Raw genomic sequence first — 13,001 nt, 5'->3', positions numbered from 1 at the left:
CCAGCAGAGGCCAGTGGGATGAACATCCACCTGGACTCGTGTTCAGGGTTGATATTCTATTATTCTAATTCTATAGCTGAGAAGCAAAGGCACAAAAGAACTAAATAATTGGCTCAAGGTCACCAAAAGTAGTAAGTGGATGATCTGATTGAACCCTGGCAATGCAACGCTAGAGAAGCCAGCTGGTGAGGGGCTGGCCTCAGACCAAGCAGAGGCCAGTGGGATGAACATCCACCGGACTCCTGTTCAGGGTTGATCCTCGCTGGATCTGCTTTATGGGGAGTGGGAGCGGGAGCCAACAGGCTCCAACTCCCCCGCCCCCCGCCATAAGCAGGGAGGCATCAGCCAGGAGGGTGCTGGTACTGTTTCTGTAAATGTATGCACAAGGCTGCATACCAAAGGAAAATCCTGCCCAGAGCAAATGATTTTGGACTAGCTGCCCCTTTATATTATCTGTACTGCTTCTCTCCTGCATTTTGACAGATAATCAGTTTTTCTATAAGCTGACAAAGTCCATGCGCTCAAGTAGCTTAAAGACATTTTTTCGACATATTTTCTACACATTCTTCCTCAGCCCAGAATTCCTTTTCCCACAGCTTCTCTACCCACCGAGCAATTCAACACACCCTTCAAGTCCCAGCTCAAATTTTACTTCCTCTAAGATGCCTTTTGACCCACTTTCTGGTCCTGAAGGAAAAAAAAAAGACTTGCTCCATCCTCAGCGCTCCCATTACACTGTCAGAAGTGGCAAGGGTACTGTTTGAGACCATCTTACATGAGTTAATTGCTTTTTCGTTTACCAAGTCTTTTCACGTATTTTTTTCCAATTGATCACGAAAAAGCATAGGTTCACAATCCCTTTTCCAAAACTTTTGGGGTGAGAGGTGCTTCAGAGCTCAGAAACACTTATTATATACACCCCAGTGCGTGCTGGGGAAGCACCCTGTAATCACATACGTTAAAGTTTCTGCAGCAAAATGTATGAAGTCACACTCAATGGGACGAATAAAGACCACATAAAAACCTCATGCCAGGTCAGGTTTTGCCTCCAAATGAGCTATGAAAAACTGTCAGTTTTCAGAGCTTTGTGAATTTTGGAATTGCAGATACAAATGTGGATCTAGATCCAGGTCTTTCAGACTCCAAGCTCAGTGCTTTTTACTTACCACCTAATTAGTTTTTCTTTTTCATTGTGGTAAAAATATATATTAAAAAACCCAGCAGCTATCAAGTAGATTCTGACTGATGGCGACCCTGTGTGTGTCAGAGTAGAACTGTGCTCCATAGGGCTTTTAATGGCGGACTTTTTCTGAAGTAGATCACTGGGCCTTTCTTCTGAGGCACCTCTGGGTGGACTCAAACTGCCAACTTTTTCAGTTAGCAGCTGAGCATGTTAACTGTTTGCAAAGCTCAGGGACTCAAAATTATACATAACGTATGTAGAATTCAGTGACATTAATTACATTCATCATGTTATGCAACCATCACTACTCATTTCCACATTTTTTCCATCACCCTTAACAGAAGCTCAATGACTCTTGAGCAACGACTTTCCTTTCGCCCTTCCTCCCGCCCCTGGAAATCACTAATAAACTTTGGTCTCTATGCATTTGCCTATTCTAGATATTTCAAATAAGTGGGATCATACAGTATTTGCCCTTTTGTGACTGACTTTATCTCATCCAGCATAATGTTTTCAAGGTTCATCCATGCTGACTTACCTCCTAGTCAGTATGTGTGTGTCTCTCCCTGTCAGACTGTGAGCTCACGGAGGGCAGAGAACTTTTAGTCTTCCTTAAGTCAGTGTTTAGCACAGGGCCTCAGACCAAGACAATGTTCAATAATGCTTCCTAAGGACATTTTTCTCTCTGGTGAGAAAATGTGGCATAAAATTGCCAGCTGTTTAGGGAATCAGGGGAGGGGGCCTTCATTTCAAACCAAGGGATTTAGCTACTGAGGCTTGTATTAGTTCTCCCTGGTTCTGTGCTGTTTAGGAAAATACCCCTGAAGGACGGACACAAATAAAAATGGAGATTATCCTTATGAGAGTTCAATCTAAGCAAAGACCCATGGTTCTTTTCCTCACAGGAAAGTGCAGATCAACTTTGCAATATGATTACACTTCTTAAAAATCTAGATGTCCATGGTCAAGAGAATACAAGTAGATGTGTTTGTAGACAGAGGACAGTATACTAGAAAGAACATGAATTTGAAACAGGCAATCCTGGGTTTGAATCCTGCAGTAGTCATTTATCAGGTAGATGAGCCTCAGAATACCCATCTGTGATATGGGGACAACATTAGAATCCAGCTCACAGGAGTCAATGAGTTAATGCACATAAAACATTTACTACAGTACCCGACACACAGTAGATGCTGAAGAAATGACAGCTGTTATCAGTGGTAGGAATATCAAGGAAACCTCTGAAACAATTAGCTGTCTGTACTTCTGAAAAGAATCACTGAAAGAAGACAGCAACTGTTTGGAAAATTCAAGTGCATTTAATTCAATAAATATTAAATTTGTCCTACTAAGAGCAGGTGCTGTGTCAAGGGGTTTAAAGAATTAAATAAACCCCCCTGCCAGCAACTTGATTACATGGGAACCCACATGGGGAGATTCTGGGAGAAGTGCTCTAACTGAAGCAGCCTCCATGTTCTTAAAGCCGACTGAGAGTTGGAGGGAGAAAACAGTCTCTGGAAGAAGCGATATCTTAGTTATGGCTTGAAGGATAAATAGGAGTTTATTGGGTAGACTGAGCGAGGGAGGAAGGTGTTGCTGCCAGAAGGAATGGCAAATCATCTGACCTGACAGTAGGCCAGGCAAGAGGTGTGGTCCGAATTGAAGCTGTAGGAATAGAGAGGATTCAATAACCTGGCATCTCTTAAATAAGAAGTGACATTGATGTCACTTGGTGACCAACTCTGTGTGTGTGTGTGTGTTTGTGTGTGTGTGTGTGTGTGTGTGTGTGTGGAGGGAGTGGGAAGTCTTTGATGGCTCCCAGCTTCCGGCTTGCGTAACTTGATACTGATAGGGAGGAAGGAAGAATGGACTTGCAGTGGAGAGGAAGGTGATGTACTTGAAGTTCTAAGCAGGTGGCCAGCAGTACAGATAGGTAGCAGAGGGCACTCTGGACATAAAGACTTTGAGTCAGTTGTGTGTAGGTGGAGTCTAAGATAGTGAATAAACTTATTCTGGGTGATTTGGCTTGACAATTAAGTGATAACACTAACGTTGATGGCTTACTAAGCTCCAGGCATTGTGCTTAGCATTTACGTACATGTCATTTTATCTTCAAAACACCCAAGTGGAGGGCATTATCACTCCCAACTTACAGAAGAGGAAACCAAGGCTTAGAAAATTAAGTAACTTGCCCAAGCTCAAACATAGTAAGTGGTAAAATCTGATCTTAAGTTATACTCCAAAGTTGATCCTATCAAATACTATGCCAGCATCCTCTAAACTGTGTTTGTGGGATCCTAATTCTGGGAGATATTATGAGGTATTTTCCAGGATTCTATATGTTTGGGAAATGCTAAACTCCCTTTATAAGATTCAGATTGCACATTAGAATTATAAAAGCTCTGAGAAATTAAGAAACCAATTTGGCTTTGTGTAATCTAGACCTTCCCTGATCTAACCCGGGCTAGGAACACTATTTTCACAGCCATGGAATAACGGCCTGCAGAACGGCATTTCTCAAACACCATTGGGCTATAAATCCCTCCCAGTTCTCCTCGTTGTCTTCTGGGGAGCCTAGCTGCTTGGTGCAAGCTGAGATTCACACAGTGGGAGGGAAGAAGAGTGAGGCGGGCACAAGAGCCTAGGAGATTGGAAACTGAAGCTGCAAACACAGGTGGGTGATGGCAGGGGGCAGGCCTGACACATGCTGCATGCCCAGGAGGACAAGTGTTGGTCCAGCCGAGTCTCTCCAGGGAGACCAGCCCCAGCCTGCCCCAAGGAATGCCATCAATATCACAGACACCACTGTTCCTGCAGACAGTTCTAACAGCGTCGTCAAGGATACCACTCTGCCGAGACAGGAAGGAAACTGGAGGCCAAGTCTGAATTCCAGGAGTTGGACCTCTGGTGTAATGTTAGCAATTTCTTCACTGTTCCTTTTTTTTTTTTTAAAACTCACCAAAGGAACAGGTGGCTGTGTCGTGGAATGCAAATAAAGCACCTGAACACAGCCCAGCTAGATCTCAAGTCGTTTCCCCTGCACTGTTCTCGGCTTCTCCTGTGAGGGCAACGGCGCCATGCAACCCGGTGGGATGCCACTGTCTTCAATCGACAGATCCCAGATTGGATAAGGTCACAAAGGCTCCTTTGAGGCCGAGGCTGTACACCTGTGATGCTGTGTAAAGTACAAGGGAGACAAAAGCAGGCGGAAGAAAGAGCCTTTTGAGAGCAGGAAAAAAAAGAGGCCAGTACCCTGGAGACTGGCTCAGCTATATTCGCCGTGTAAGGCGTCATTCGCCAATTCTGCTAAGATATCTTTCCCTCCTTCCATGTTTAATTAGTAACCATTTGTACTTATCTTGCATCTTCCACTCAGTCACCAGGTCAATATCATTTTGAACAGGAAGAGCAGGCAGAGAGAGTGTTACTGGTCACAGGTACTTTCTCATCTGCTCAGTACAGAGAGCCTAGAATGTGTCTCATCATGGGGAATGGGGGAAAGGAAATCGACACCTTACATGGCTCTCCCCAGCCTGTCTGCAGTCCCTGTGGTCACGAACAAGCCACCTTCTGTGATTTAGTGAAATGTCTGGTGAGCTGGGTACACTGTTCTGGGATCTGAATAATAATTAATAAGCAGGGCACAACTGGGCAATTGGGAGGGAATGAAGTACCTCAGCTCACCACCCAATAGAGGGTGTTGGCAGCCTCAGCTCCTGGGCTTCTCAGGGAGCCTGGGGGTCTCAGGCAGTGCTCTTTTCCCTGAGCAAAGCTCATCTGTCCCATGTCAGTTGGTGTGCCAAGAACACCCATCTCCTCCCTGTGACTTCTGTGGTGCCCCCGCCTTGAAGTAATTCCACCCTCCCACCATTCAGGACCTATCTTTTTGCTCTTTAGCACAATCGCTTTGAACTGAGGGAAATCAGAGACTTAGGGCAACTTCTGGAAGTCTCCACCAGAGGTTGGCAAAGAAACCCTCTTCCTACCTTTCTTCAACTGGAATTTCCAGAAACCTTGCAAGCTCTATAATATTCTACATCCACTGACATCTGGGAAACTCTGCTTGAAGGGAATTGCAGTCTCTGTTGCTTAGTTTGCTGAGGCCTAACTCTTCTTGTTGCTCCAGACAGCAAGACTGGACTACAGCAGGGGACAGTCCCTGCCAATAGCTGTCTTTGTCTCTGACAGGTACAAGATGACCATGCAGTCCCTGCTGGGCTGGAGGCTAGGGGGGCTGCTGATCGTGTAGCCAACCAAGGGCAAAGGGGCCCTTGGTGAAATCTTGTATCCAGGATCCCAGATTTCTAGCCACACTGTTGCTCCCTGGAAGTTGCTGGAGCAACCACTGGTGACCACGCAGGGTGATGCCTGCTTCAGTTTCATGGAATTGTCAGAGCTGGGACTGGTCGAGGGAATGCACAGGATTCACGTCTCATAACAACTCCCATGGCTGCAGCACCATGGTAAGAAGAATGCTGAGGCCTCATTTAGTCTCAACAGGAAGGAGTGCTGTTCGGGGGGTGGGGTAGGGGTAAAGAGGTGTGTAGGTTTTGAGGTGTATAGACATGGAAGGTCTGTTACTGGCACAGAAGATGGGTGACAGCATGCCTGTCCACATTTACTACTGCTGACCTTGGTCAACCCCTTTATTTTATCAAAGACTACCTGGAGAATGGAGAGTGGAGTGATTTCCTCACTCTAATTAGTGGAAGAGTTGGAACTGGCACCCAGGTCATCTAGCTCCCAGATCAGTGCTCTTGCAGGTGGCCCCAAATGAAACACCCTGAGCCACAATCTAACCTTGTGTCATCTTTGCTCCTCCTTCTCTAAAAAGAGGACCCCTCCCACCCACCCAAGGTGGGAAAGGCCTAGAACCCTAGCAGAGACCTGCAGTAGCAGCTAGGAGAGGGCCAGACTGTAATAATAACTTGGAGTTGCACTGAGTGGCAGCATTCCTCCCAGAAGCTACAGACACAGGGGGAAAAACCCCTGTCTATTGTGCAATTCTGCTGAGGTGTGTCTGCCAAGTTTCACCCTCAGAGGCAAGAATGAGGAAACCAGGATAGATGGGCTTGGCCCCAAACTCCACAGTCTAGTGGTGAGGTCCAGATGGAAGGTTATGTCCATGGGCTACAGGAAGTGCAATCTGGCTTAAATTTGAATCCTGTGATCTTGGGCAAGTCCCCGCTGAGCCTCAGCTTCAGAAGATCCTTTCCTCACAGGGTTCTATATCAAGGACACTAGGCTCTCATTAAATACTAATCATACATACTGTTTTCTCTTGCCTGTGGGTCTTTACACATGAGGCTCTGGCTCTTCTGCTTGGACACTTCTACACTTCCTCTGTTCATATGCTACCCACTCATCTTCTGGGGGACCCAACTTAGACATCTCGTCTTCAGAGAAAGCAGTGAGGGGGTTACTGTATTTTTATGCAAATAACGCACCCGTTCTGCTTTTTGCCAACCAGCCTTCTCCCAGGGAGGTGTTTTTTTTTTTTACAGCAACATGTAAAAAAAGAATTAGCATACCTTGCAAGGGGAGGGTGGGGTTGGCAAAAAAAAATGAAGACCGCGCATTATTTGCATAAAAATACAGTAGGTGCCTCTTTTCTGTGCATCCATGGCACTGTGAACATATCCCGTCTGAGCACTTACCCCCACTGGGCTATAGCTGCTGTCTCCTAGACTAGACTGTGAGTTCCTTGAGGGCAAAGATCACATTATTCATCTCTGCCTCCTCAGTGCCTAGCACTTAGTGGGCTCAAGGAATAAATGCTGGCTAACTTAATAATAATGAGTTCTGTTCTCTTTCCTTTCATTTATGTCCACAATACAGAACTACAGGAGACTTAAAAAAACACCAAAATCCCAGTTTTCAATAGAGCACCAAACCAGAATGCTAATTTTTTTTTTTTTAAAGTACAATAATTCCATCTTAAAAACCAAGTCACCTGCATGAAGTTTTGGTTCTAAACACTGACATCCACTGTGAAAAAAGGAAACCCACTGTGGAAAACAGTGCCCTGCAGTGAGAACTCATGACCTGCTCCCCAAGTTCCACCTAGCCTGAGACAGAATGGGGACATGTCCACAGGCTTCACAGCTTAGCTTCAGGAACTCATTCTGTACTAGCAGCAGGTCTGTGAGAAAGCCTGAAGATCAGGATGCTGTCTTATGAAGGCTCCAGGATCCTGAAAAGAGGAGGAGACAGAGGAAGGTATTTCTACTGTCTTCCCCAGGATAGGGCTGCCCTTCCTATGAAGAGTAGACTCGGGGTCACCAGAATGACCTATAATTTCACCTTCTCTTTTGACCCAGCTTATTACCAATTTTATACCCCATCTCATTCTCAAAAAATTTTTGAGATGATTGTTATTGTTTCTTCAGGTCTACGTATCAAGGAATTTAAATAAAGAAAGGGCATCCTAGTTGCAAGATCTTGGGCAAGTGATTCTAACCTTCTCGAGCCTGTTCCCTTATCTGTAAAATGGGGATAACAGTGATCAAACTGGGTTACCGTGCTTTTTAAATGCCATAGTATATGTAGAGAATTTAGCTCAATGCCTGCCATGTAGTAGGTGTACAATAAATGAGAGCTGTTTTACCATAATACCCGAGAATAGCAAAGTCACAAGAGGGAACTTCCAGGAACAGAAGGAAAGAGGAGGCTATCAGGGTTTCCGAGAGCTATCTGATAAACAGAATCCACAACTCTACACAAGGGACAATGGCCATGAAGATGCCTGAAATTTCTATGTTTGTAACTCCCCCACGCTTGACATTTTCTTCTGCGGTCTTACTTCATTTACGTTAACAGTTAAATCCTTTAAGTGAAAAGGCCTGAGTGTTTAGGGGAACCCATTTTGTGGGGGAAGGGAGAGAAATTGCAAGAGACAGCGGAAAACAGTTTAGCAGAGGAAAAAAATAGCTGGAAAATTTGGAGGCTGACAGGAATGAAGAAAGAGACATTCAAAGTGTAGACACGAGAATAGGAGATACCTGGGGGCCTCACTTTGCGGAGTTCCACAGCCCTCAGACCTGGCTGACCACACCTCATCCCTCCCAGAGCTCTGGCCCACAGTGCAGTATCACAAATCACCCCAGTCTGGGGAATGCTATGCTTTGGCGCTGGGTAGTTGTATGACGCTACCTGGTGTAACCTGACACAGACACCCAGTCACCGGGATGTTTAAGGACATTTGATTCTTTCTGTGACAGTGTAGTTACCCTCAGTCTTATAAGACATGACTACAAAGAGAATCCCAGCCTCTGGCTTCAGTCCATACACGGACAAGTCAAGTCACCAGAAATCTGGGTCAGAAGGGAGAGTGTTCCTTCTGAGGCAGAAGGACAATTACTGCTTGCCTGATAATCTGTACCACAGGGCAGTGGTTCTAAACCCTGGCCTCGGCATCAGTCACCTGGAGAACTTTAAAAAACACAGATGCTCAGGGGCTACCCTAGACCTACTAAGTACCTCAGTAGTGGGGCCTGGGAATATGTAGTTTCTAAAAGCTCCACAGACAGCTGAGATGTGAAGCCAAGGTTGAACACAATGCTTCATGGAAGTGTCATGGTTTGAACTTCTGGGAAATTACTATGGTTCCACACAAGAACACAAGAGAAGCTGCCTTTGTGTCCTAAGTGGCATCTGCCACCACAACAGTTTGGTTCAGCTTCCTTTGCTCTCTAAGATGAAGGAATCCATCAGGAGGGACTGTCCTCAGCTCTGTCAGGCAAACACCTTCCCTCTCCTGCCTAACTGCCCCTCCCACCCCCCACCCCAGAACCTTCTCCAGGGTCCCTGAACATCTAAGACATCTTCCTCATCATCACACATCTCACTCCCCTCTTTTTTTTTTTTTTTAAACAAATGAGCATAGTAAGAATTCAGTACAATGTGCACTTCTTACTGACACTAGATTCAGATTTAACCAGAACTTTTTGTTTTGTAGCAGGTCCTGCGTTAGACACATACATTACAAGCCTGTGAGTGAGTCACTTAACCGTCCCATTTGAGGTGCGTTCCTGGAAACGGAGAAGTGCTCACCAGAGCTTTACCAGTTCATTATAGCAGAGTCCTCCAAGAGATGTCTTCCTGACATGGTGATTCATTACCTCCGATCAACATACAATTTGGGGTTTATTGACTGATGTGTCTTCTCAATATTCTTTCCAATTGCTGTAATGGTGCATGGGCTAGGCTGAGTGCATGACATTGAATCTATCTGAGGCTTATCCCTTTCAGCTGTCAAAATACGTAGCCTGGATTTTAACCATTAAAATAATTCCATGTTTGCCTGTCCTTTGGAAAATAAAGTATTTGCTGGGAATCAAAGCAGAGTTGTAAACAAGGGACTTCGGGAAAGCATGCAGGTACTTTTTGATGAAGCGCCTTAGATTGATTTCAGGTGATTAGCACTATGAGCTATGCTTGTATTGTCTCTATTTTTTAACAGTGACGAAACTGAGGCTTAGAGAATCTAAGTAACTTGCCATACACACACAGCTAAGACAGGGGATGGCAGATATTTGACCCCAGTTCTTCTGATTTCCAGAACAGTGCTTTTGCTTTAGCTCCACTCCAGTAGCCTCATTCATTCTTCTGAATGGCTAAAGCTATTTATGTGCAGATTTATAATGGTTGACAACTCACATACTGTTCTTATCAACAACATGCAAAATTCATGCATTAAGATCCAAAGGAATTTGAGAAGGACATAATCATAAAGGAGGGCTCAGAGAGGCTAAGTGACTTGTCCCGTCAGACAGCTCCTAAGACACTGAGTTTGTATTTCACCTTAGGTTGGTATGGCTCCAAACCCGGAACCCTTTTTACTAAACTAAGCCAAGGTGCATATACAATGCAGTGGAGAGGCCATTGTATGAACTAGGAGTCAGGAACCATGCGTTCCTTGGCCATATCACCTTGGACACATCACTTGCCCTCTGCAAAATGGAAACTGATCAATGACCGACTTTACTGAGAGGTGAGGTCTAAATGAAATAATGGACTTAAAAACATCCTGAAAACCCCCTCCACGGATGTATGGAATTATAGAAACCAAAAAATAATAGAGGGTAAGAACTCAGGTAGGTCAGTCAGTCAGACCTGGGTTTAAATGCCGACTCTGTCACTGGCTGTGTGACCTTGGGCAAGTGACTTTACCTCTTGTACGCCTCAGCCTTCTCATCTGCAAAATGGGGATAGTACCCACCCTTAAATGAGAGTATCTACTTAAACAAGGGATTGCCTGACACATGGTACGCGATCAATAAATGTTGGTCATCGTTACTTAGATCATTACCGTTATAATCGTGCCCCTCGGGTCTTCAGCTACTTTGCGGCACGGACTTTTTGAACTACCAAACGCTCCGTGGGCTTCAGTTTCGTTCTTGCTATTCTCTGCCCCCTCCTCGGACCCTGTCCCTCCCTTCCTAGCCCCGCTTCTCCTCAGCCCGTCTCAAACCACACCAGGAACCCAGGTCTCTTCCCCCGTCTCAGCGCCACCTTACTCGACGACCTTGGCTGGGTCCCCGTGGTGCCCATAGACCAGCGCCCGGACCCAGGAGGGCTCGGCAGATGCGGAGTAAGAGGAGGTAGCCGGCCCGCGGCATCCCGAAGCCGGGTACAGCCCCTGCCCCTGCCGCGGCCCGGCCAGTGCTCGCGCCCGGAACAGCGCACCGCAGACCCACATGCTCGTCTCGGTCAAAATTGAGCCGGGCCAACCAGGATACGTCATCCTTCCGCGACCGCGCTCCTGCTCCGCCCCCAGGCGAAACCCCACCCACGGGCGCGCCCCTCTGCTCTTTTTAAAGGGCGGTTTCTTTCCTCTGTAGGCCACGTGGTGGCGCGTGGGGAGACAGTCTGGAGAGACGAGGTGGGAAGTGGAGGGACCTGAGATTCCGAGGGCGCCAAAGCTGCTCTCCTAATAAGGAGAGTCTGGGATTGGCCTAAAGCTGTGCCTACAACCGGGGCTGCACTTACGTTTTTGATTTGGGAGAGTGATTGTACCCTCCCTGGCCTCAGCTTCCCCTTCTCCCTACCATTATTGAGAGCTCACTATGCCAGGCTCTTTATAGGTATTTCTCATTTAACCCCCACTAACCTAGAACTGCACAGGAAGGTGAAGCCTACTTCCCTACACTGAATAGAGTATATGTAAACTGATACGGAGGCAAGAGTACTGGGCTTGGAGTTAGAGGATTTGGGTTCAAAGCCTAGCCCTGCTACTTTTCTGACTGGGCCACCTAGGGCAAGTGACGGAAACTAGAAGTCTCTTTTCTTCTTCATACAATGGGGATAATATATCTCCTTCAAGGCTGTTGTGAGGATTGGATGAAATAATAGAATAATTTTGTGGATGTGAAGGCGCTTTGTAAAATGCTGAGTGTGTTAGGATACATAAGGGAGGAATCATAAGGAGAGGGTCCTCCCTTCAAAATGCTTACCGTCTAGAAGGAAATTAATTGGGGCAATGGAAGTGGTTTGTCAAAAGGTGTAACTCAGTCAAGATGCCAGATCTTATTTTTAGGGGAAGGAAGACATAGACATAAATAACTAAAACCCCAGTTGAACATAAGAGCATGACAGGGTGTACTGTTGGAGTCTGAAGGAGAGGTGCTCCTGGGATGGGTGGGATGGAGGATGGAGGAGGTGCTGTTGGAGTAAGCCCGGTGATTCCCAATCTTCAAACACACACAAAAACCCCAGTTGCCATTGAGTAGATTCCAATTCATGAGAACCCCATGTGTTTCAGAGTAGAATTGTGCTCCATAGGATTTTCAATAGCTATGATCTTTCAGAAGTGGATTGCCAGGCCTTTCTTCTGAGGTGCCTCTGGGTGGATTCAAACTGCCAACCATTTGGTTAATAGCCGAGTGCTTAACATTTGCACCACACATGGTTTCTGTCTCCTAATCTTCAGTGTGCATAAAAATCACCTAAGTCCCCACCTGAACGAAAAAACCAAACCCACTGTGGAGTTCATTTCAACTCATGGTGACCCCATGTGTTACACAGTAGAACTGCAGAATCTTGGAGGGAGAAATCCAGGAATCTACATTTTTTACAAGATCCCAAGAATATCCTAATTCAGGTGGCCCAAGAGGCAGACTTTGAGAAACACTGAGCCAGGGCTTGGAAGATTAAGAAAGAGTTCCTTTCTCTGGACTTTATTGACCTGAAGCTTGCTAGAGCCTTTCCTCTGAAAGAGGACAGCAAGGTGCTGTGATTGAGATCGGGATCTGGACTGGGGGAAAATCTGGCTTCGAGTCCCGGCTCTGCCACTTTCTAGGCTTTTGTTCCTAGACGTGTCACTTGGCTTCCCTATGTCTCCATTTCCTTGTTCTTAAAATGAGGGGAAATAGTAGTACCTAGTTCAAGTGGTTGTGAGGATCAAGTGAGATATTATTCACTTGAAGCATTGCAGAATTTAGCACAATGCTTGGCACATGAAGGATTTGATAAATGTTACAGGCAGTTACTGTGAAGATTAAATGAGAAACAGCACATGTAAATCTCTCAGATTAGGATCTGGTTCATAGCAAGTGCTCAATAAATGTCAGGGCTTGTTTTGATTCTTAGAGAAAGTTCGTGTCCCATGATGAGTAGTCCAACAGTTGGACACACACACACACACACACACACACACACACACACCCTGATCCTGCTCACCTTCTATTTTCATGGTGACACACAGGCCTACTTATGTCGGGAGGTACAGAAGTAGGCTTCTGTTGGAAGTTTCCCTAGGTGACACTGAAATTATCTTTCCTACCAAATTGACTCCTTCTCCAGAATTCCCTAGATAGCC

The 13,001-nt window shown here is 45.8% G+C and overlaps 1 protein-coding gene across 2 annotated transcripts in view; it reads right to left on the bottom strand.

Moving 5' to 3' along the window:
* MECR (mitochondrial trans-2-enoyl-CoA reductase) overlaps window positions 1-10,929 on the bottom strand; it is a 33,210-nt gene extending 22,281 nt beyond the window's left edge. The window contains exon 1 of one of the 2 annotated variants that reach the window (XM_023732030.1): window positions 10,702-10,929. Coding sequence is in view for 1 of the 2 variants with exons in the window: in XM_004377016.2 (XP_004377073.1) it covers window positions 10,702-10,883 (182 nt within the window). In the remaining variant the exon portion in view is untranslated. The remainder of the gene's footprint in view (window positions 1-10,701) is intronic. The other variant, XM_004377016.2, reaches the window with a different exon arrangement.
* Window positions 10,930-13,001: the final 2,072 nt, after the last annotated feature.

Source organism: Trichechus manatus, unplaced genomic scaffold (assembly GCF_000243295.1).
Source record: "Trichechus manatus latirostris isolate Lorelei unplaced genomic scaffold, TriManLat1.0 scaffold00048, whole genome shotgun sequence".
Classification (NCBI taxonomy): domain Eukaryota; kingdom Metazoa; phylum Chordata; class Mammalia; order Sirenia; family Trichechidae; genus Trichechus; species Trichechus manatus.
This window is presented reverse-complemented; position numbering and strand designations above follow the sequence as displayed.